This window comes from Schistocerca nitens, chromosome 1, assembly GCF_023898315.1.
Source record: "Schistocerca nitens isolate TAMUIC-IGC-003100 chromosome 1, iqSchNite1.1, whole genome shotgun sequence".
In the NCBI taxonomy this organism is placed as follows: domain Eukaryota; kingdom Metazoa; phylum Arthropoda; class Insecta; order Orthoptera; family Acrididae; genus Schistocerca; species Schistocerca nitens.
This window is the reverse complement of record NC_064614.1, coordinates 591,250,364-591,271,797: the sequence shown is the minus strand read 5'-3', so window position 1 is coordinate 591,271,797 and position 21,434 is coordinate 591,250,364. Positions and strand designations below refer to the sequence as shown.

Here is a 21,434-nt window from a genome sequence, read left to right as displayed (position 1 = left end):
GGTAATGTCCCCATGGAAGCGGTCTTTGGTCTATCTTCTAGGACTACTTCCAGCTGATGATATTCACTTCTTAGATCCGTTGTTGTAAAGTAATGACACTGTCCTAAGCTGTCTAACATTTCTGAGGTGGTAAGGATGTGATATGTATCAGTAACGGTATTTGTATTCTGGGAGTGGTCACTGCAACAGAATCTGTACTCCTTAGTACCATCTGCTGAGCTTTTCAGAATGATGATCACAGTCACACCCCATATGCTATCACTGTACTCTTATATCCTCCAACAACTTTTGATCTATAAACTGCGCCATTACTGGTTGGAGACGCTTTGCCATGCATTATGGCTTTCTGTAAACTGGTGCATTATTGCCTGTAGATATAAAGTCCTGGGTAATATGTGTTGCTGGTAAAGGAAGCTTCCATTGCCTGCCAATCACAGCCTTGCAAGTGACCCACTTTTTTTACTTAACACTGTTGGATCGGTGGTGTGCTTGTGGTTCTGGTCATCATATGACCTACCAATATCCTCTTCATCTAAAAGCTCTAATGTGGCAGTCATTAAACCCTTCAATAGGCTAACCATATCCTTAATGAAGTTATCCAAAAAAAATAAAATAATCATTAATACTACTCATATGTCTATGCTTCTTCACACAAAACAATGCATTTTGTCTATCTGTTCAGTTTCCACCAGAGGTTGTACCACATATAATGCTTCACAGGGTAAATTGGTATTAACTGATACCCTCACTACCTTCCCTGTACCTGTTGGTATTTTATCACGAGACCCAGTCTTTAGCATACATGTTAACAGTGTAGTCAGCAACACCTTCGTGAGGGGCGTGTCTTGTGACATTGCCTCGCTTGCAACTACATACCTCTATGTAAACGAAGTCCCATGAGTTTTACTGTACACTGTGACAGATAGATTTTAACATGGCGTTTGTCCAGAAAATCTAGCATGAAAATCGCTTAACAGTTCCAAATACTTCCAAATGGAAACATTTCCAAATGTTCACGAAAATTCTTAGTTTCAGTACTAAAACTGAGTAGTATCATTCCTAAATAATCTGTTATTGTCACAAACTCCATGTATTTTGTAAGCTAGAGACCCATGTTTCCTCCTTCCTACTCGGTACAGGCTGATGAACACCTGTGTCTACGAGGAATTTATGTTCCTTGCCTCCCAAAAAGCCTGCCAAGCAGCATTCCATCTATGCAACTGTTTGTGCAGTGTTATATCCTATGAAAATGCCTTCTGATGGTTGAAGCTCTCCTTTTTGTATGCAACAGCTACTTTGATTTTTTTTTTGTTTTTTTTTTTTTTTTTTGTTTTGCCCTGATTCCCACAGTGTCCAACTCATCCACACTTGTAGCATTCAGGTTGCCAACATTACTTCTGAATGTAGCTTTTATGCCCACGTTCATAACGCACATATCAATCTTACAACCACTTCATGACACCAGTTCTTGCAACTCGGGGACCTGGGGTCATTCTGTGTGCAGAAGGCCGAGCACGGAATTTGGAAGAGTGGTCCAGAGCATGCCTGGAGGCGTTAGTGACACATTGACACCTGTGATAACATTTATTGGCCTGGATGAGTTTACGGAGTTATATGGTTGCCTCAGTGCGTTGGATGGTGGTAGAGCCATGAAGATGTGCTGACTTGCCTTGTCAGCGAGTCATGACGTCGAAGTAGCTGGACAGTGAGATTTAGATTTGTGGCGTGATGCGGCAGTGTGGAGTCGGGCTGGCCCTGTTCGCCCCTAAACATTTGTGTGGTGCAGTATGGCCCACTTCAGCAGCCCTGTGGACAGCCCATTGTGCCCTTATGTGAGGATAGCCGACTCTGTGGTTCAGGAAGTCAGCTGCCGTGAAGACCAGCTCCTGGTCATCCAACATGGATCGACCAAAACTGCAGCAGATGTTCATGAGTCGGCCAGGGGACTGTGCGACCGTGCCACGCCTGGACAGTGTGGAGATGACAGCTTGGGAATCATCCACAACTGACCGTCAGTGGAGGAGGGCTGCCAGCACACCAGTCTTCTCCTCATCCGACATGTCCCAGTAGACAGTAAAAGCAACCATAGACTGGCTGTGCCTTAGTGTTGAAATCAGGAAGTGGGTGGCTGGAGGACCATCATCGATCAGCTTGTTGTGGTTTCACTGAAACTCAATAGATCGTCATTCTCTCTGGTTCATTCTCTCTGATGGCGCGACTGGATGTGTCTTTGAGCTCCAAAAGTCTCATTACTTAGAGAGTCTATCCCGTGGTGACCCTGGGTGCGTGATCGAAATTGTCCTCGTTTATTGGTCTCGTCAGCACTCCTTGCCTCGCTGTGGTTGGTCAATAATTATTCTGGGTCGCCGAACTCAGGTTGTTCTGCAATGTTTGACTAGTGCTATGGTACTCTGGCGCTAGAAGTTACAGAGTGTTACTTTATCCTGCCCTGCTGTGTAGCATTGCTGCATTTGCGCTTTTTCTAAGCTTTCTCGGAGGTTGTGTGGCAATACTCGCCTGATGCCCAATCTTCCGCTACATTGGTGGTATGCCTTGTTGGCATGCTGATTGGCATACTTGACTCCTCGGCAGCACTTAAAAAATTATTATGTACACCAATAATCTACTGTGCAACATTAAATAAATTTTGGACAACAAAAGGCCAGTTCATTTTAGTGACCTAGCCATAACTGGCATTAAGTCTCCTCCAATTCTTCTCCTGACTGCAGGTCTCATTCGCGACTTTACATTGCAGCTCAATTCAAACAGACTGTTAGTGATATATATTTTCGGTGCAGTGGACGGCTCATGGAATATGTCAGATGCCAATCGGATTGTTACAAACAGGGACTATTTGTATGGCTAGGAAGTCTTTTGTAGTGGAGTTCTTAGATGAAAAGTTATCGGTTTACTTGCCGAGTCAAATTCGGGTGTAACGAAATCCAGCGAGTCAGATTCTGTCCTCTCGGCACAAAAGTGGGAGCCTCGCCAGTTTCAAGACAGTCATACTTAGCCCCTGATGACTGTGATGGATGCAATCATCCAAGGCTCTCGATTTTATCAGAATTTGGTGTGGCTAGTAAACCAAGAAACTTTTATCCATGGATTAGGTGTGACTTTTGACAGTATCTCGCGAGTTATGACAGGTGGGCGTCCTCTATGAAAAACTAGTTCACAATCAGTGCAGAAAGTAGGTAAAGGTTTGTTGATTGACAGTTTCTTCACTGACAGTGGTGCATATTGGGGGCAAGATGGGCCTACTTAAGTGACATTTTTTCTATTCTCTGAAGTTTGAAGTTTGGGACCTGCCATAGCGCAGTCAGTGAAGCACATCAGGAATTCCAAGTTTTCTTGTTTGAATCTCACTATGAACTCAACTGAAACTGGGACACCAATGCAATATATGTACCTACCATACGTAATGCATAAACTGGCATTATCATGTGCTACGCTTCTCTAAGAGGCAGTTAACACCAACAGACGATTGTCCATACACATGCAGGGGCCATCTGGAACGTGATTGACGTACTAGTATCACACTCCACTAACTGTCAACATCTTAGTGGTGGTTATGGAATTCGTTAGTAAAACTTCTTCAGTCCTTCTTTCTTATTACCTTATGACCTTTTATTATTTCCTTATACGAACTAATTCATATTATAGTAAGGAGCATCAGTACGTAATTGTAACAGTTGCGATTTTGTAGATGAAAACTGAAGCTACTGAATGATTTTAAGTATGAACATTGATTAACGTACTCAAAATACTTGCAACAACAATTTTTTTGCATACTTACGAAACTCGATGGCTCCCCATCCGGCTATGAAAGGATTGTACCTGACGAAAGCGTTTGATCTCAGATCGTCAGCGAGCGGCAAGCAAATTGGATGCAGATAAACTGTGAGAAGAGAAATAAGTGCTGTAGTTTAACTTTAAAATGTCGTGAACAATGTCTTTCTAAACATGTGCAATTACTAACACTCGGTAACTACTATATTTTGGATACTGATAACGCAGTATGCCTTAAAATTCAGACACAATGGTATACAAACAAACATGAGCTTATAGTTTCCTGCTGGAAATGCAAAATTGCTACACCAACAAGAGTTGGAGGAATGCATTGGCTTGTAAGTTAATAAAAATGAACTTAAATTCTCACTGGACCCAATTCAAATAACTTAAATTAAAAAGAACAAGAAGATATTTTATAGTCACTTGTAAAAGAATGACTTCCGACATTTCATCTGGTTGCAAAGGAGATACTGATTTTTATACATAAGTGAATTTCCTTCTGGAATATTAGTTTAAATGGGTTAGAGACTGATCGTGTTGCAGATAAGAATGTGCATGGCAGCTAGTATGTTATTTTCCTTTAAGATTTATGCTTGACTGATTGCATATGAATAACACGAAGTACGGTGTTCGTGTCTTCGGAAGCCGTGGAACGAAAGCTTCTAAGTTTCTAAGCAAGAACGAGTTCTTACGACATGGCCCTGCTGCCATATTCTTGTAATGCTCACATAACAAACTAAGCAGAACACGAAAGATATCTGCACTTGCGAACATGGACAATTTTCAGCTCTATAATGGAATGACAACAATGAAAATTTATCCCGGATCGGGACTCGAACCCAGATTTCCCACTTATTGAGAGGGGTCACTTTACCATCGGGCTATCCGAGCATAGGTCGTCAACCGTGTGTCTACAACTTGTACCTGTACATCCATTATATCAGGGATGACATTTTAACTGAAATTCGCTTGCCCGGTGTCGGCGTCCGTGTTGTTCAGCAGTAAGACGCAGTGTTCCTTTGGACATGCATGCACTCAGCAATTAATAGTGTTGAAGAATACAACAAGAGCAGATTTTTTAAGCGATCTTATTCATAAAAAAATACAGTAATAATACTGTGCGTCTTTCGGCCATCTTATATAACTGTTTCTAACTCAACTGGGGTTGTAAAGTGCTCTCCGAATACTTGTCGGCGGAAGGGAGTAAAGGAAGGAAGGCAATCATAAACTGAGCACTAGCTCAGTGGAACAAGGAAAGATCCTAGACTGGTCCTGACCGAGCTTAAGAAGCACTTCTGCGTGGCACTCAAGTGATTGACTGGTGTCAGTAGCCGGAAGGAGATCTGAATCTCGTTACCGCCGATTGTTGAGTCCACACCTTATCCCTTACAACAGAAATACATCAACAGTGTTAGACAAGAGCTGCTATTTGGAGTGACCACACTCCTTTTTTTAATTTTGGAATTTACAAGGTACGCATTATTGTACATTTTTCGTTAAACGCACAGAGAACTTGGTTTGCTAACATTATCATAATACACTTGTCCTGCCAACTGATTTCCTAAACACTTACATGAGAAAGGAATTTTGTCTTTCAGTTTAAGAATTGCGATGTCATTCTCAAACCGACCCTTGCGATACCCTTCGTGCATCTTCTTTTCCAGTATATCTGATTCAATGGGCGTAGCACCATCGTCTTCTGCGAGAAGATTGAGATCTCCAATGCGAACTTTATATCTGAAAAACAAAGGATTAAGAAACAACGGTGTATTTCACATCTATGGAATACTGTAAAAAGTAATTTTAAACTTCTAAGAAATTAGTATTTCATTATAAAGGAATCATGGGTGCAAATGTTTGGAATATTGTTAGAATGACATACTGCCGATCGTTTTGCAAATCAGTTAAATAAAATAGAAAAAGTGTGCCTGAGTTTATTAGAATATTTTTTTGCATTAATTAGGAGCAATACTGACATCTTTACCCTCTGATGGAACACGAGTTGCCAAACGCAGGTTTTATGGGCTCAGTATTTTCGTTCCCAGTCCGTATTTCTTACTCTGTTGACAGCACAGATCCCTTGAATGACTGTTTTCACTGACCTATAGTAATGACCCATAGAAGAGGATCTTTGTCACTTATTTAAAGGTGTTCATTTATTATTTCCCGCTAATACACTCCTGGAAATTGAAATAAGAACACCGTGAATTCATTGTCCCAGGAAGGGGAAACTTTATTGACACATTCCTGGGGTCAGATACATCACATGATCACACTGACAGAACCACAGGCACATAGACACAGGCAACAGAGCATGCACAATGTCGGCACTAGTACAGTGTATATCCACCTTTCGCAGCAATGCAGGCTGCTATTCTCCCATGGAGACGATCGTAGAGATACTGGATGTAGTCCTGTGGAACGGCTTGCCATGCCATTTCCACCTGGCGCCTCAGTTGGACCAGCGTTCGTGCTGGACGTGCAGACCGCGTGAGACGACGCTTCATCCAGTCCCAAACATGCTCAATGGGGGACAGATCCGGAGATCTTGCTGGCCAGGGTAGTTGACTTACACCTTCTAGAGCACGTTGGGTGGCACGGGATACATGCGGACGTGCATTGTCCTGTTGGAACAGCAAGTTCCCTTGCCGGTCTAGGAATGGTAGAACGATGGGTTCGATGACGGTTTGGATGTACCGTGCACTATTCAGTGTCCCCTCGACGATCACCAGTGGTGTACGGCCAGTGTAGGAGATCGCTCCCCACACCATGATGCCGGGTGTTGGCCCTGTGTGCCTCGGTCGTATGCAGTCCTGATTGTGGCGCTCACCTGCACGGCGCCAAACACGCATACGACCATCATTGGCACCAAGGCAGAAGCGACTCTCATCGCTGAAGACGACACGTCTCCATTCGTCCCTCCATTCACGCCTGTCGCGACACCACTGGAGGCGGGCTGCACGATGTTGGGGCGTGAGCGGAAGACGGCCTAACGGTGTGCGGGACCGTGGCCCAGCTTAATGGAGACGGTTGCGAATGGTCCTCGCCGATACCCCAGGAGCAACAGTGTCCCTAATTTGCTGGGAAGTGGCGGTGCGGTCCCCTACGGCACTGCGTAGGATCCTACGGTCTTGGCGTGCATCCGTGCGTCGCTGCGGTCCGGTCCCAGGTCGACGGGCACGTGCACCTTCCGCCGACCACTGGCGACAACATCGATGTACTGTGGAGACCTCACGCCCCACGTGTTGAGCAATTCGGCGGTACGTCCACCCGGCCTCCCGCATGCCCACTATACGCCCTCGCTCAAAGTCCGTCAACTGCACATACGGTTCACGTCCACGCTGTCGCGGCATGCTACCAGTGTTAAAGACTGCGATGGAGCTCCGTATGCCACGGCAAACTGGCTGACACTGACGGCGGCGGTGCACAAATGCTGCGCAGCTAGCGCCATTCGACGGCCAACACCGCGGTTCCTGGTGTGTCCGCTGTGCCGTGCGTGTGATCATTGCTTGTACAGCCCTCTCGCAGTGTCCGGAGCAAGTATGGTGGGTCTGACACACCGGTGTCAATGTGTTCTTTTTTCCATTTCCAGGAGTGTATATTTGGTCACATTATACGTTAATACTCGACTAAGAGCTTAGGTGGAACTTCTCTTTTCATTACATGTAGTATCACTCACTATTTAGACGTAAATTTATGTAATTTTTACTTAATCTCTGTAATGACTACTATAATCCTTAGCAGGGAAGATGTTAAATCGTCTCCCGGCGCCTGATTTACCACTGTATCTTGTTAAGACTCTCTCTTGTCTGGCCGTGCTGGCTGCTCTCGTAACTGCACTCCTGCATTGTTGATAGGATTAGCGACTTACGCATGGGCGTCACCGCTGTGGGAGACAGGAGGACTTGTTTCCCCCCTCACCCAATATTTTTTGAAAGTAGTTTCACTTTTTCAAGTCTTACTTGACAAAAAATGACACCATTGAACGAATACATCCAAGCTTAACTAATTACATGTACTAAAAGCTGTTGTGCAGTAAGAACGAACGGTTTGCAGGATTTACTAATGTGCCGTTAAACCAAATCCGGTTATAATATTCACTAAAAAGGACAATATTCCAAGTTTAAATAAATTATGTTGGTACGACCAGGAGTGATGAAGGAGCGGGACAGATAAGAACGAATCTGCTGGTTTTGCTATAAGTTTGTAGGAGCGGTGACTAGGAGGTGGAAGGGTAACAATAGTATGACACACGACGACTTCCAAAGGAACAAGGAATTTCCTAAGCGATTGTTTGAGGACAAGGATCCACACGAATTTGTATTGCTTGAAGAACTTTACAGGCAGGAGCATTTTGAAATCAATGACATGGCTGTCCAAGGATTTATATATCGAATACTTGAGTAATCTGGCATGGAGAAACAGGTGTTCTTGGAAAAAGTGTTACTGGAGAAGAAAGGAGATGGTGTGGAAGTTCCATACCGGAAGTCGACGGTCAGTCTTTGAAAACAGAACTTTTTCATCTGTGATACAATGTAAAATATCAGAATAATGCAAAAGATGTTTTGTTTTCTTAACAAAAAGGAAGTTCTGGAATTATTTGCTAATGTTCAAGCTTTGGAAGCTGTGCAGTAGAACATAGTTTTACTGCTCTAAGACGACTGAAGAACTGTGTTCGAGAGTGACACAGCACAGGCAAAATCATGTAGTAGTCTGCAGTGTGCACAAGTTGCTGTTGAATCAAATAGACTTAAGAAATGTTGCTAGAAAATTTGTATCAAGTTTTGACAAAAAAGGAGAAATATATTTGGCTCACTATAGGATGAACTTTGAAAGATTATTTTACCTTATGCTGTTGACATAGTATGTAATTGTCATTTCGGACTTTTTAACTACTTCCTTTTTTATTTCATACTTTTCATAGTTTTACATTGACTTTTTAAATGTATTTCTAATGTTCGAAAAATAAAGTAAATAAATCGTGCATGTAATACCGGTACTCTATTTAAATTTCCAGCAAAAATCAAACATAATTTAATCTGAAAAACTATTCAGTTTGAAAGTGATTTTAGGACATAATACAAAATAGTCACATACCCACTGTGAGTAGATTTAAATGTTAATATTGCACAACTTTTTTATACTCGGTAATCGCAAAATACGTTCAAGTCCAGGCTTAAACTGGCACGGTTAAGAGTCTGAGGCATCCATAATGCTCGAAAAACTGGTTTTCGCTAATAATGCTTTCAACTTTTTTCAGTGGGATTTCCCTTTTAGACTCCCTTGTGGTGTATACCGAATTTGTTGAGTCGTCCTACCCCCCTCCCCTCCTCCCAATAATTTAGTGCTGGTGACGCCGGTGGACTTAGGATCTTTGTATTGTAACCAATGTACGATGAAAAATAGCTACTAATAAATAAAGAAAATGAGTAATATGCAGACCTACTGTCTATTTAATTAAGAAAAAAGCTAAATAAATGAATAATAAATTAAAAATAATATAAATTAATTAAAATTAAACTGTTTATGGCACATACATCACTCAAATTCTATACATCCTGTCCAGAAAAAAATGCAGTACTTAAAAAGAGATCAAAGATCAACAAATAGTTAAGTAAAGTGCAGGAGAATATATTAAAGTTAAGAAATATTATAATATACATGGTAAATATGTATTATATTATAACTAAAATATTCTCACTAAAGCGTTATTCATTTCACGTTTGCTGTAAGAGTCTCTATGCCGATGCCATACCCACAGACAATTCATTAATAAACATCATATGTGACTCTTTGCAGTACTAGTTTTAAACCACTGAAGTCTTTATAAAGAATTTTTAAGACGTAACGGCGATGTAAACGCGACAGGAAAAGGAGCCTTTATTCAAAGGAGACAGTTACCCAAAAGTCATACACACAACACATACATGTCTCATTACACTGAGGTGACGAAAGTCATTGGATAGCGATGGGCACACATACAAATGGCGATAGTACCGTGTACAAAAGGTATAAAAAGGGCAGTGCATTGACGGAGTCGTCATTTGTCCTCAGGTGAATCATATAAAAAGGTTTTACTGCGCGATTATGGCCGCACGACGGGAATTAAGACTTTAAATGCGGAATGGTAGTTGGAGCTAGACTCATGAGACATTCCAGTTTGGAAATCATCAGAGAATTCAATATTCCACGGTGTCAGGAGTGTGCTGAGAATACCACATATCTGGCATTACCTCTCACTACAGACAACGCAGTGGCCGATGGCCTTCAGTTAACGACGCAGAGCAGCGGCGTTTTCGTTGCGTTGTCGGTGCTAACACGTAAACTGCATTAAATAACCGCAGAAATCAAAGTGGGACGTCGGCGAACGTATCCGTTAGGACAATATGGCGAAATCTAGTGTTAATGGGCTGTGGTCGATGACCGAAGCAAGTGCTTTTGCTAACAGCACGATATCACCTGCGGCGCCTCTCCTAGTAACTATATCGGTTGGACAGTAGACAACTGGAAAACCGTAGCCTGGCCAGATCTGTATCGATTTCATTTGGTAAGGACTGATGGTGGTGTTCGAATGTGACTTAGACCGCACAAAACTATGGACCCAAGTTGTCAACAAGGCACTGTGCAAACTGGTGGTGGCTCCATAATGGTGTGCGCTGTGTTTACATGGATTGGACCGCGTCCTCTGGCCCAACTGAATCCGTCATTTAGTGGAACTGGTAGTCCGCCCCCGGTAGCTGAGTAGTAGCCAGCATGGTAGCTCAGCGTGTTCGGTCAGAGAGCCGGTTGGCCTCTGTAATAAAAAACTGAGTGGAAGGATCAACCACCGAACTCGAACAGGATGTCTTGCGACGTCCGTAACGACCAAACACAACGAAAAAAAAAAAAGAAAAGAAAAAGGTGGTCAGCGCGACGGACTGTCAATCCTAAGGGCCCGGGCTCGATTCCCGACTGAGTCGGAGATTTTTCTCCGCTCAGGGACTGGGTGTTGTGTCGTCCTAATCATCATCATTTCATCCCCATCGACGCGCAAGTCGCCGAAGTGGCGTCAAATCGAAAGACTTGCACCAGGCGAACGGTCTACCCGAAGGGAGGCCGTCGTCACGCGACATCATCATCATCACTGGAACTGGTTTTGTTCGGCTATTTGGAGACCGTTTGCAGCCATTCATGTACTTCATGTTGCCAAACAAGGATAGAATTTTTATGGATGACAGTGCGCGATGACGTCAGGCCACAATCGCTAGCAACTGGTTTGAAAAACATGCTGGACGATTCGAGCGAATGATATGGCCACCCAGATCGTTAGACACGGATGTCATCGGAAATTTATGGGAAATAGTCGAGAGGTCAGTTTGTGAACAAAATCCTGCACCGATAGCACTTTCGCGATTGTGGGCTGCTGTAGAGGCAGCATGGCTGAATATTTTTGCAGGGGGCTTCTAACGACTCGTGGAGTCCATGCCACGTCGAGTTTCTACAGTACGCTGGGCAAAAGGAGGTCCGGCGCGGTATTAGGAGATATCTCATGACTTTAATCACCTCAGAGGAATGACATAAATCCACCTAACCATGGAAGCTCGAACAAACAAAACGCGTAGTGGTAATAAAAATAAATAGTAAGTCGTTACAGTAAACTTCTAATTCCGATTGAAATATTCTTTCTGTTTGCGCACGTTTAACATCACTCTCCACTCCAACACGTCGGTGGGTTCGACCGACCCGAAAAAATTGATCGTACATCGAACGGTGGGATTAAGGCTGTTGCGGACGCTGGGTGGGCGGCTTACGTACAGGTCGGATCTGTTGTAGACGCAGTGGGCGGCGGTGAGCACGTGCTGGTCGGTGATGAGCGCGCCGCCGCACAGCACGCGCGGCCCGTTGCTGCCGCGGTAGATGAGTGCCGTCAGCCACGGCCACGCCCCTGCAACACGGCACACCCGCCACTCAGCCCGCTGGCAATGCAACACACCGCTGGCCGTCCACATTGCAACAACAGGAAACATCGCTGGTAATTGAATTTTAAACTAGAGTAGCAGAAACACTTCATTAAATTTGTATTTCATTTGGCGGTTGTAACACACCAACGACCCCCTTAAAGTCAATTAAGACAGAATATCATAATATGAAGTAGGGAAGAGTTATCTTGGCAAATACATCTTTGCCGATAAGCTAACAGCAAGAAGTTTTGATAACAATAACATTATACATCACTGAGAGTTTTTGATATGAAAAGAGGAGGAAAAAACCCCAGATTTAATTAATGGACAAATATCCAAGTGATAATTGCAATTAATATCTTGAAAGCTAAGTCCAAGGTGATGTTAGTCAGAGATAACTTTTATGTGGAAGAGAGTTGTAAGCGCAACGAAGAAATTCAATGCGCCTACAATACTCTTTCACAGAAGAAGTCGCTTACTGGCTCTCGTCCTGTAAAGACGTGGGAGAACAATTCTTGTCTTAGTTATTGAGAGTATGGAACACGACGAGATTGTTTTGTGTTCAGAAGTGTTTCTTGCGTGACGTGATTCACGAACTCCGGAAACTGATTTTCTAAGCAGAGACAGGAAGTAATAGACGCGTTTGACCGCGCATAACGGGTTAATTGAACTTTGTTGACGAAACTATTGAATATTGGACTTGACTTTCAAGTAGTTGGAACTAAAAGAAGAGTGGATAGTATATCAAAGGACTACACTCAATTAGTTTCGAGTAGGACACAATTACACGACTTCACAAAGATAATACAATTACGCTGAAGAGTCAAGTTGTCGTAATTGTCAAGAAACTTAATTTTAATAGAACTGACTTTACCAACCAACTGCGTGTGCGTGTGGTGCGAAATTTGTAAAGTATTTAGCGGCCAAGGAACAATAAACTGTTCGTTCCAAGTGAAATATCAAGCGTGGACTACATTATTAAGTGATTTAATCAATGATAGTTAACCAACGACTGTTCAGCAGGGACAATTTAATCTGAATATGAAAATACCTACTTCATTAATTGAAAAGAGAACTTTTGAACATTTTTTTAACATTACGGGGTAGGTTCACTCAGACGTGATGAAAGAGTATCTGTGGATCTTGCTTCATACAGGCTCAACAACTCCATAGCAACGAGCCAACAACGTACGAGAAGACTGGTAATTACAATGTTTCCTCACAATTGGTGGTGTGTACGATGCGGATGAAATAAGATTTAGCAACTACTGCATATCCGGGCAGTGAATCATTCAATCTTAAATCAGAAGAAGCAGCCATCGTACGAGTTCGCATTTCTGTCTCCCGTTCACCACCGGGGACCTACGTCATCGCGCATCGTGTCTCAACACCACTGAAAGAGCTGTGGCAGTAGCAGCTCTACGGCGTCGACGATATCAGCACGCGGTTGGAGTGCGGGGACGCCACAGGGTGTACACGGTGGGCAGCAGCAATGGCTCTTACCAGGCTGTGCATCCAGTCGTGCAACAGACATAGGTCTGTCATTCCGTGAGGCTTCAGTTGTACGGCAGAGTTCGTGATCAGGGGGCTACGCTCTCTGCTACCCATGGTCAGATGTTTTCAGTGGCGTGAGAGATATGACCTCGGCGACAGTCGAACAACCACTGTATCGCGGGTTTGGCTGGGATAGCATAGGCAACGTGCACCCTTGCGTCCTCTTGTTTAAAACGCATTGACGTGGTTGCCTCGAAGTTAGGGCTCAGCCACTGGCCTTATCACGTCGGAAATGTAACGCCTGATATTTAAATTACCGGCTATGCGAATCAAAAATGATAGTACAATGTACCCAGTGGCTCTCCGCGCCATAGTGTCAGTTGGTGGGTCTCTATGACGATGATGAATGCAATCTGACTACGTCCATTCTGTACAGAGATATAGAATTATTGATCTATATGAAATAAATTCGTCCTAACTTCTGAACGGTTTGCGCTAGGACGTTCAAACTGCACGGTTGACCGCGGGGCATGATGGGAATTAGTATACGCGTCTTGTTGTTGTCGGCCATTTCCACGTGAAAATGTTACGGCACAGCGTGCCTGAGCGTATAGCGCTTGCAAAGCCCTACTAAGCGAGCAATAAAAGCCCAACCGCGGCTCAAAGGAAGTTTGCGACCGAGTTCAAGCTGAAGATAACCAGTCCAAGTGTGCTAACAAGTTTGAAAGGGTAGTGTTCGTTATGATAGTGTTGACAATGTCTGTCGTCCAAAAAAGTTGAAAACATCGAGAAGATACGCTCTGTGTTTCAAACCAGCCCCAGGAAATCGTTCAGACGAGCTGCACAGCAGGTGGGAATCAACCGGGAGACACTGCAACAAATTGTTGTGAAGTCTTGCATCTCCTCCGATACAAAATTGAAACCCATCAGCCATTAAGCCCCGGGGCATGGAACAGCAGCTGTGTTTCGCCAACACTATTGTCCACAGAATTGTCGAACATGACTTTGATGAGACTATGGTTTGGTTTAGTGACGAAGTCCACTTTCATTTGGATGGATTCGTCAGTAAGCAATATTGGCTCATTTTGGAGGACTGAGAATCCGCATTTCGCGATCGAGGTATCTCTTCACCCTCAACGGATGACAGTGTGGTGTGCAATGTCCAGTCACGATATTCCTTGATGGCACGGTGACTACCGAACGGTACGTGAAGGTTTTGGAAGATGACTTCATCCCCATTATCCAAAGTGATCCTAATTTCGACAAGATGTCGTTCATGCAGTCGGAGCTCGAGCTCATCGAAGCAGGAGAGCATTTGATGTCCTGCACTGGCACTTTGGATACCGAAATCTGCTCTGGGGTACCCGGAGGCGACTGGCATGGTGCTCGATTGCCCACTATATTCTCCGGATTTGAACACATGCGACTCCTTTTTGTGGGGTTGTATTAAAGACAACTACCCCAAAACCAGTCCTAAGCTGAAAACTGCCATTCAGAAGGTCATCGACAGCATCGATGTTCCGACACTTCAGTAGGTTATGCAGAAATCGCTATTCATCTGCACCACATCATCGCCAGTGATGTCAGGCATATCGAACGTGTCATAACCTAAATCAGACTATCTGTAGTGACGTTTATATTTTAAATAAAGTGTGTGCACGCCGCAGCTTATTATTAATTTACGATTTTTTGTCATATAGTTCAATAACTGTCATGCCGCATCAGTCGTGATGCTGTATGTAGAACCGACGACTTGATTTCATCTGAAAGATAACGTGCTGCTCACTCCTACGTCCAGAGCTGTCCTTGGGCTCGTTTCTCTCTGCTGCCGCACAGTCCCAGTTCCTAAGTGAAGATACGTGATGTGGCTATACGGTCCTTCATGGCCGATCTAGTATATGTCTGCCCTCTTGAGTGCTAGCCGCATGGGGCATGAGGGGGATCGCTAAACGGCATCTCTGACTTGTATCTCTATCTGTGCACGTGTAACTAAAGATGTTATGTAACTTCCATGATCTGTAAGTGACGTGTAAAATAAAGTTGTATGTTAACTGACGTTAAATCACGTTTTAATTGCTACCACAATTTTTTCTGGCGACGAAACCCAGAAAAAGAACTAGGGACGGGAACTTTCGGAATCTCTCAGACGTCTACGATAATTCAAGAAGACTTACACATCAAGTTTGCCTTTGAAATTCGGCTGAATCCTTACTGGAAGCAACGAGTGGGTTTTCGTTTATCATGTCTTCGTTAACTTTATAAACCTGCCGTTCAATCAGTCCTTTCAAAACACATTCCGAAACTTCTGGAATTTAGAGACAATAGGCTAATACGTGACGATCAGAACAGAACAGTGAATGCGAAGGATTCAGCACATGTCGGTGGATTTCAAACTTCCTTCTCTACCGAGTGTCAACGAAGAATGGAGGATTTATTCAGGAGAAAGAGCTTTACAAGTCGAGCAAGTCAATAACGCGTCGGTCGTCTCTGGCCCTTATGCAAACAGCTATTCGGCTTGGCATTGCTTGAGTTGTTGCGAGTCCTGCTGAGGAATATAGTGCCAAATTATGTCCAATTGATGCTTTATATCGTCAAAATCCCGAGCAGGTGCCCATAATGTTCCAAACGTTCTAAATTGGGGAGAAATCTGGCGACGTTGCTGCCACAACTGTTTTGAACGGAGATATTGACATAATGATGAACAAGTAAATAAAACCAGCGAAGTAATGATGAGCAAGGGATATCGTTAAAAGCAGCTGTTATGCATTGAAAGACAGGAATCATGGTTATTGTACTTACCACAATACACAGATTAAAAAAAAGAAAACAGAAAACTCCTTAGAAGTAGACAAAATTCCAGAGGAAAATGAATATCACTTTGAATGGAGATATTGATATAATAATACTAAGCAAAACATGTGAGAATGATGATAAAAACACGATAAAATAAAACTTGGAGAATAATAACAATATGTGGTATAAATAGCGCTACGACATTTTATGGCCCAAGAAAATAAAATGAAGATACATAATTGCAACGTCTTTCATATAAGTAGCTGTAAAAGTACTTTCATTTAAAAAGAAAAAAAACAAACAACAACCCTAACTTCAACATACGCAAACCAACCTAATTTTTTACACTCTCTGGTAGCTGTCGTCCTTCGGTTATGATCGTCGACGAGGTAGTGTGGTCCTAGTGCTGAGTCCGTGCTTATTTCATAAAACTATTTACGGTTTTTGTTTTTATGCCCCAAATATATTTTAAATCGTTGTCAGTTGCGTTATCTTTGGTGGGTGCTTCAAATTTAATGGTCAGAATTTTTGTTCTAGAATTGTTTTTGAGACAGCAACAGACTATTGCTTAAAACCAAAGCACTGTTTCTTGTAAAACTAGTGACATTTCATCGGCAGCTATAAAGTGTACGGAGCACTGTGTATCCGCTGTCTTGAGATTAATCACAGCATGTCGGTGCCGTTTTTTAGTTTGTTTACATAAAAACTTTTGCATGACTATTAAATTCTTTTTATAACAGAAATTTTCCCAATTAAGTAACGAAAAAATTTAAAAATCTTTATGATCACAATTTTAAGTGGTAAATGTCACGTTTTTAATCACATGTGCAGTTCTTTTCTTTTGTGGTTGTGTTTTACTATGAAAACTCAAAATAGAAATACATGTACAACTTTTGGTTTAAATTTTGTATTTCCACAGATAAACCAAAATATATCTGTTTTAGGGAATAAAAATGAAACTCGAACTACTCTTTGCCTAAGCAGATGTAAACTGATCTGCTTTGGCCTACGTGATTTGCTATGGTGTAAATGTGTTAAGGAGGGAGCTTGAAACAACGAAACATTAAAATTCACCAATTTCGTTTTGTTTGCCTACAGATATGAAATTTTACATTTTTGTTTCTGAGTAACGATTTATTTACTGTTGCGACGAATTTTGGAAAAATATGGAGAGCTCAGCTGAAAACCATTATTTGTTAACAACAGTAGTGTTACTAATGTAAAGCTATCTAATATTTGGTACTTGAATTAATTCTCGCTATTCATTGAACAGAATGGGCAACGGCCTTGCCGCAGTGGATACACCGGTTCCCGTGAGATCACCGAAATTAAGCGCTGTCGGGCGTGGTTGGCACTTGGATGAGTGACCATCCAGGTCGCCATGCGCCGTTGCCATTTTCCGAGCTGCACTCAGCCTCGTGATGCCAATTGAGGAGCTACTCGACCGAATAGTAGCGGCTTCGGTCAAGAATACCATCATGACCGAGAGAGCGGTGTGCTGACCCCACACCCCTCCTATCAGCATCCTCCCTGAGGATGACACGGCGGTCAGATGGTCCCGGTAGGCCACTCGTGGCCTGAAGACGGAGTGATTTTATTTATTAAACAAAAAACACATGTTTATTTTAACACGCGTTGAATAGTATAAGATCATTTACTGAAAGTAGTGTTTTTGGGCAGCTACAAACTTTTCCCACTTTTCGAGTAACAAATGAATTCTGAGGTTAAAAAATTCAGGTTCTTTTGAGATGGTCCACTCATATAGCCAGCTTTCGAGATCGTTGAAAAATGTGAAGTGTTGCTCAAGAAGGCCATGCTGCATGAACTGTTACAAATTGTGATCTGAAGGTGCGATATCTGGTGATTATGGATAGTATGGTAAGACATTTTATCGAAGTCCCTTCGAGGTATCATCTACATCTACATAGATACTTCGCAAGACACCTTACGGTGCGTGGCGGAGTGCACCCTGTACCATTAGTAGTCTTTTATTATCCTGTCCCACTCTTAAATAGAGCGAGGGAAAAACGATTGTCTGTTTGGTTCTTTACGAGCCCTGATTTCCCGTACCTTTATCTTCGTAGCCCTTACTTGCAATGTATGTTAATGGCAGTAGAATCGTTCTGCAGTCAGTTTCAAATACCGGCTCTCTAAAATTTTTCAGTAGTGTTTCTCGAAAAGAACGTCGTCTCCTTTCCAGGGATTCCCGTTTGAGTTCTCGAAGCACCTCCATAACACATAGGTGTTATTTGAAGCTACAGGTAACAAATCTAGCGGCCCACCTCCGAATTGTTTCGACATCTTCTTTCAGTCCAATCTGGTATGGTTCCAGGACACTCGAACAGTACTCAAGAATAGGTAACACCATCACCCTATATACGATCTCCTTCCTAAAATGTTCCCAGTAAACTGAAGTCGATCATTTGCCTTCCCTACCACAGTTCTCCTCCCCTCATGAACCATGGACCTTGCCGTTGGTGGGGAGGCTTGCGTGCCTCAGCGATACAGATGGCCGTACCGCAGGTGCAACCACAACGGAGGGGTATCTATTGAGAGGCCAGACAAACGTGTGGTTCCTGAAGAGGGGCAGCAGCCTTTTCAGTAGTTGCAGGGGCAACAGTTTGGATGATTGACTGATCTGGCCTTGTAACATTAACCAAAACGGCCTTGCTGTGCTGGTACTGCTTACGGCTGAAAGCAAGGGGAAACTACAGCCGTAATTTTTCCCGAGGACATGCAGCTTTACTGTATGATTAAATGATGATGGCGTCCTCTTGGGTAAAATATTCCGGAGGTAAAATAGTCCCCCATTCGGATCTCCGGGCGGGGACTACTCAAGAGGACGTCGTTATCAGGAGAAAGAAAACTGGCATTCTACGGATCGGAGCGTGGAATGTCAGATCCCTTAATCGGGCAGGTAGATTAGAAAATTTAAAAAGGGAAATGGATAGGTTAAAGTTAGATATAGTGGGAATTAGTAAAGTTCGGTGGCAGGAGGAACAAGACTTTTGGTCAGGTGATTATAGGGTTATAAATACAAAATCAAATAGGGGTAATGCAGGAGTAGGTTTAATAATGAATAAAAAAAATAGGAGTGCGGGTTAGCTACTACAAACAGCATAGTGAACGCATTATTGTGGCCAAGATAGACACAAAGCCCATGCCTACTACAGTAGTACAAGTTTATATGCCAACTAGCTCTGCAGATGATGAAGAAATTGATGAAATGTATGACGAGATAAAAGAAATTATTCAGGTAGTGACTGGAATTCGTCAGTAGGAAAAGGGAGAGAAGGAAACATAGTAGGTGAATATGGATTGGAGGGAAGAAATGAAAGAGGAAGCCGCCTGGTAGAATTTTGCACAGAGCATAACTTAATCATAGCTAACACTTGGTTCAAGAATCATAAAAGAAGGTTGTATACGTGGAAGAATCCTGGAGATACTAAAAGGTATCAGATAGATTATATAATGGTAAGACAGAGATTTAGGAACCAGGTTTTAAACTGTAAGACATTTCCAGGGGCAGGTATGGATTCTGACCGCAATCTCTTGGTTATGAACTGCAGATTGAAACTGAAGAAACTGCAAAAAGGTGGCAATTTAAGGAGATGGGATCTGGATAAACTGACAGAACCAGAGGTTGTACAGAGTTTCAGGGAAAGCATAAGGGAACAATTGACAGCAGTGGAGGAAAGAAGTACAGTAGAAGAAGAATGGGTAGCTCTGAGAGATGAAGCAGTGAAGGCAGCAGAGGATCAAGTAGGTAAAAAGACGAGGGCTAATATAAATACTTGGGTAACAGAAGAAATATTGAATTTAATTGATGAAAGGAGAAAATATAAAAATGCAGTAAATGAAGCAGGCAAAAAGGAATACAAACGTCTCAAAAATGAGATCGACAGGAAGTGCAAAATGGCTAAGCAGGGATGGCTAGAGGACAAATGTAAGATAGATACTGGCTACAGGAAAATTATAGAGACCTTTGGAGAGAAGAGAACCACTTGCATGAATATCAAGAGCTCAGATGGCAACCCAGTTCTAAGCAAAGAAGGGAAGGCAGAAAGGTGGAAGGAGTATATAGAGGGTTTATACAAGGGCGATGTACTTGAGGACAATATTATGGAAATACACTCCTGGAAATTGAAATAAGAACACCGTGAATTCATTGTCCCAGGAAGGGGAAACTTTATTGACACATTCCTGGGGTCAGATACATCACATGATCACACTGACAGAACCACAGGCACATAGACATAGGCAACAGAGCATGCACAATGTCGGCACTAGTACAGTGTATATCCACCTTTCGCAGCAATGCAGGCTGCTATTCTCCCATGGAGACGATCGTAGAGATGCTGGATGTAGTCCTGAGGAACGGCTTGCCATGCCATTTCCACCTGGCGCCTCAGTTGGACCAGCGTTCGTGCTGGACGTGCAGACCGCGTGAGACGACGCTTCATCCAGTCCCAAACATGCTCAATGGGGGACAGATCCGGAGATCTTGCTGGCCAGGGTAGTTGACTTACACCTTCTAGAGCACGTTGGGTGGCACGGGATACATGCGGACGTGCATTGTCCTGTTGGAACAGCAAGTTCCCTTGCCGGTCTAGGAATGGTAGAACGATGGGTTCGATGACGGTTTGGATGTACCGTGCACTATTCAGTGTCCCCTCGACGATCACCAGTGGTGTACGGCCAGTGTAGGAGATCGCTCCCCACACCATGATGCCGGGTGTTGGCCCTGTGTGCCTCGGTCGTATGCAGTCCTGATTGTGGCGCTCACCTGCACGGCGCCAAACACGCATACGACCATCATTGGCACCAAGGCAGAAGCGACTCTCATCCCTGAAGACGACACGTCTCCATTCGTCCCTCCATTCACGCCTGTCGCGACACCACTGGAGGCGGGCTGCACGATGTTGGGGCGTGAGCGGAAGACGGCCTAACGGTGTGCGGGACCGTAGCCCAGCTTCATGGAGACGGTTGCGAATGGTCCTCGCCGATACCCCAGGAGCAACAGTGTCCCTAATTTGCTGGGAAGTGGCGGTGCGGTCCCCTACGACACTGCGTAGGATCCTACGGTCTTGGCGTGCATCCGTGCGTCGCTGCGGTCCGGTCCCAGGTCGACGGGCACGTGCACCTTCCGCCGACCACTGGCGACAACATCGATGTACTGTGGAGACCTCACGCCCCACGTGTTGAGCAATTCGGCGGTACGTCCACCCGGCCTCCCGCATGCCCACTATACGCCCTCGCTCAAAGTCCGTCAACTGCACATACGGTTCACGTCCACGCTGTCGCGGCATGCTACCAGTGTTAAAGACTGCGATGGAGCTCCGTATGCCACGGCAAACTGGCTGACACTGACGGCGGCGGTGCACAAATGCTGCGCAGCTAGCGCCATTCGACGGC

General features: G+C 43.7%; 1 protein-coding gene and 1 pseudogene across 1 annotated transcript in view; one reads left to right on the top strand and one right to left on the bottom strand.

Moving 5' to 3' along the window:
• The window catches only part of LOC126236487 (venom protease-like), a 217,535-nt gene that overhangs the window by 11,828 nt on the left and 184,273 nt on the right, over positions 1-21,434 (bottom strand). The window contains exons 5-7 of the mRNA XM_049945837.1: positions 11,587-11,716; positions 5,366-5,529; positions 3,797-3,898 (exon numbers count right to left, since the gene is read on the bottom strand). Of these exons, the coding sequence (XP_049801794.1) occupies positions 3,797-3,898; positions 5,366-5,529; positions 11,587-11,716 (396 nt within the window). The remainder of the gene's footprint in view (positions 1-3,796; positions 3,899-5,365; positions 5,530-11,586; positions 11,717-21,434) is intronic.
• LOC126207602 (5S ribosomal RNA) lies at positions 17,297-17,414 on the top strand (annotated as a pseudogene).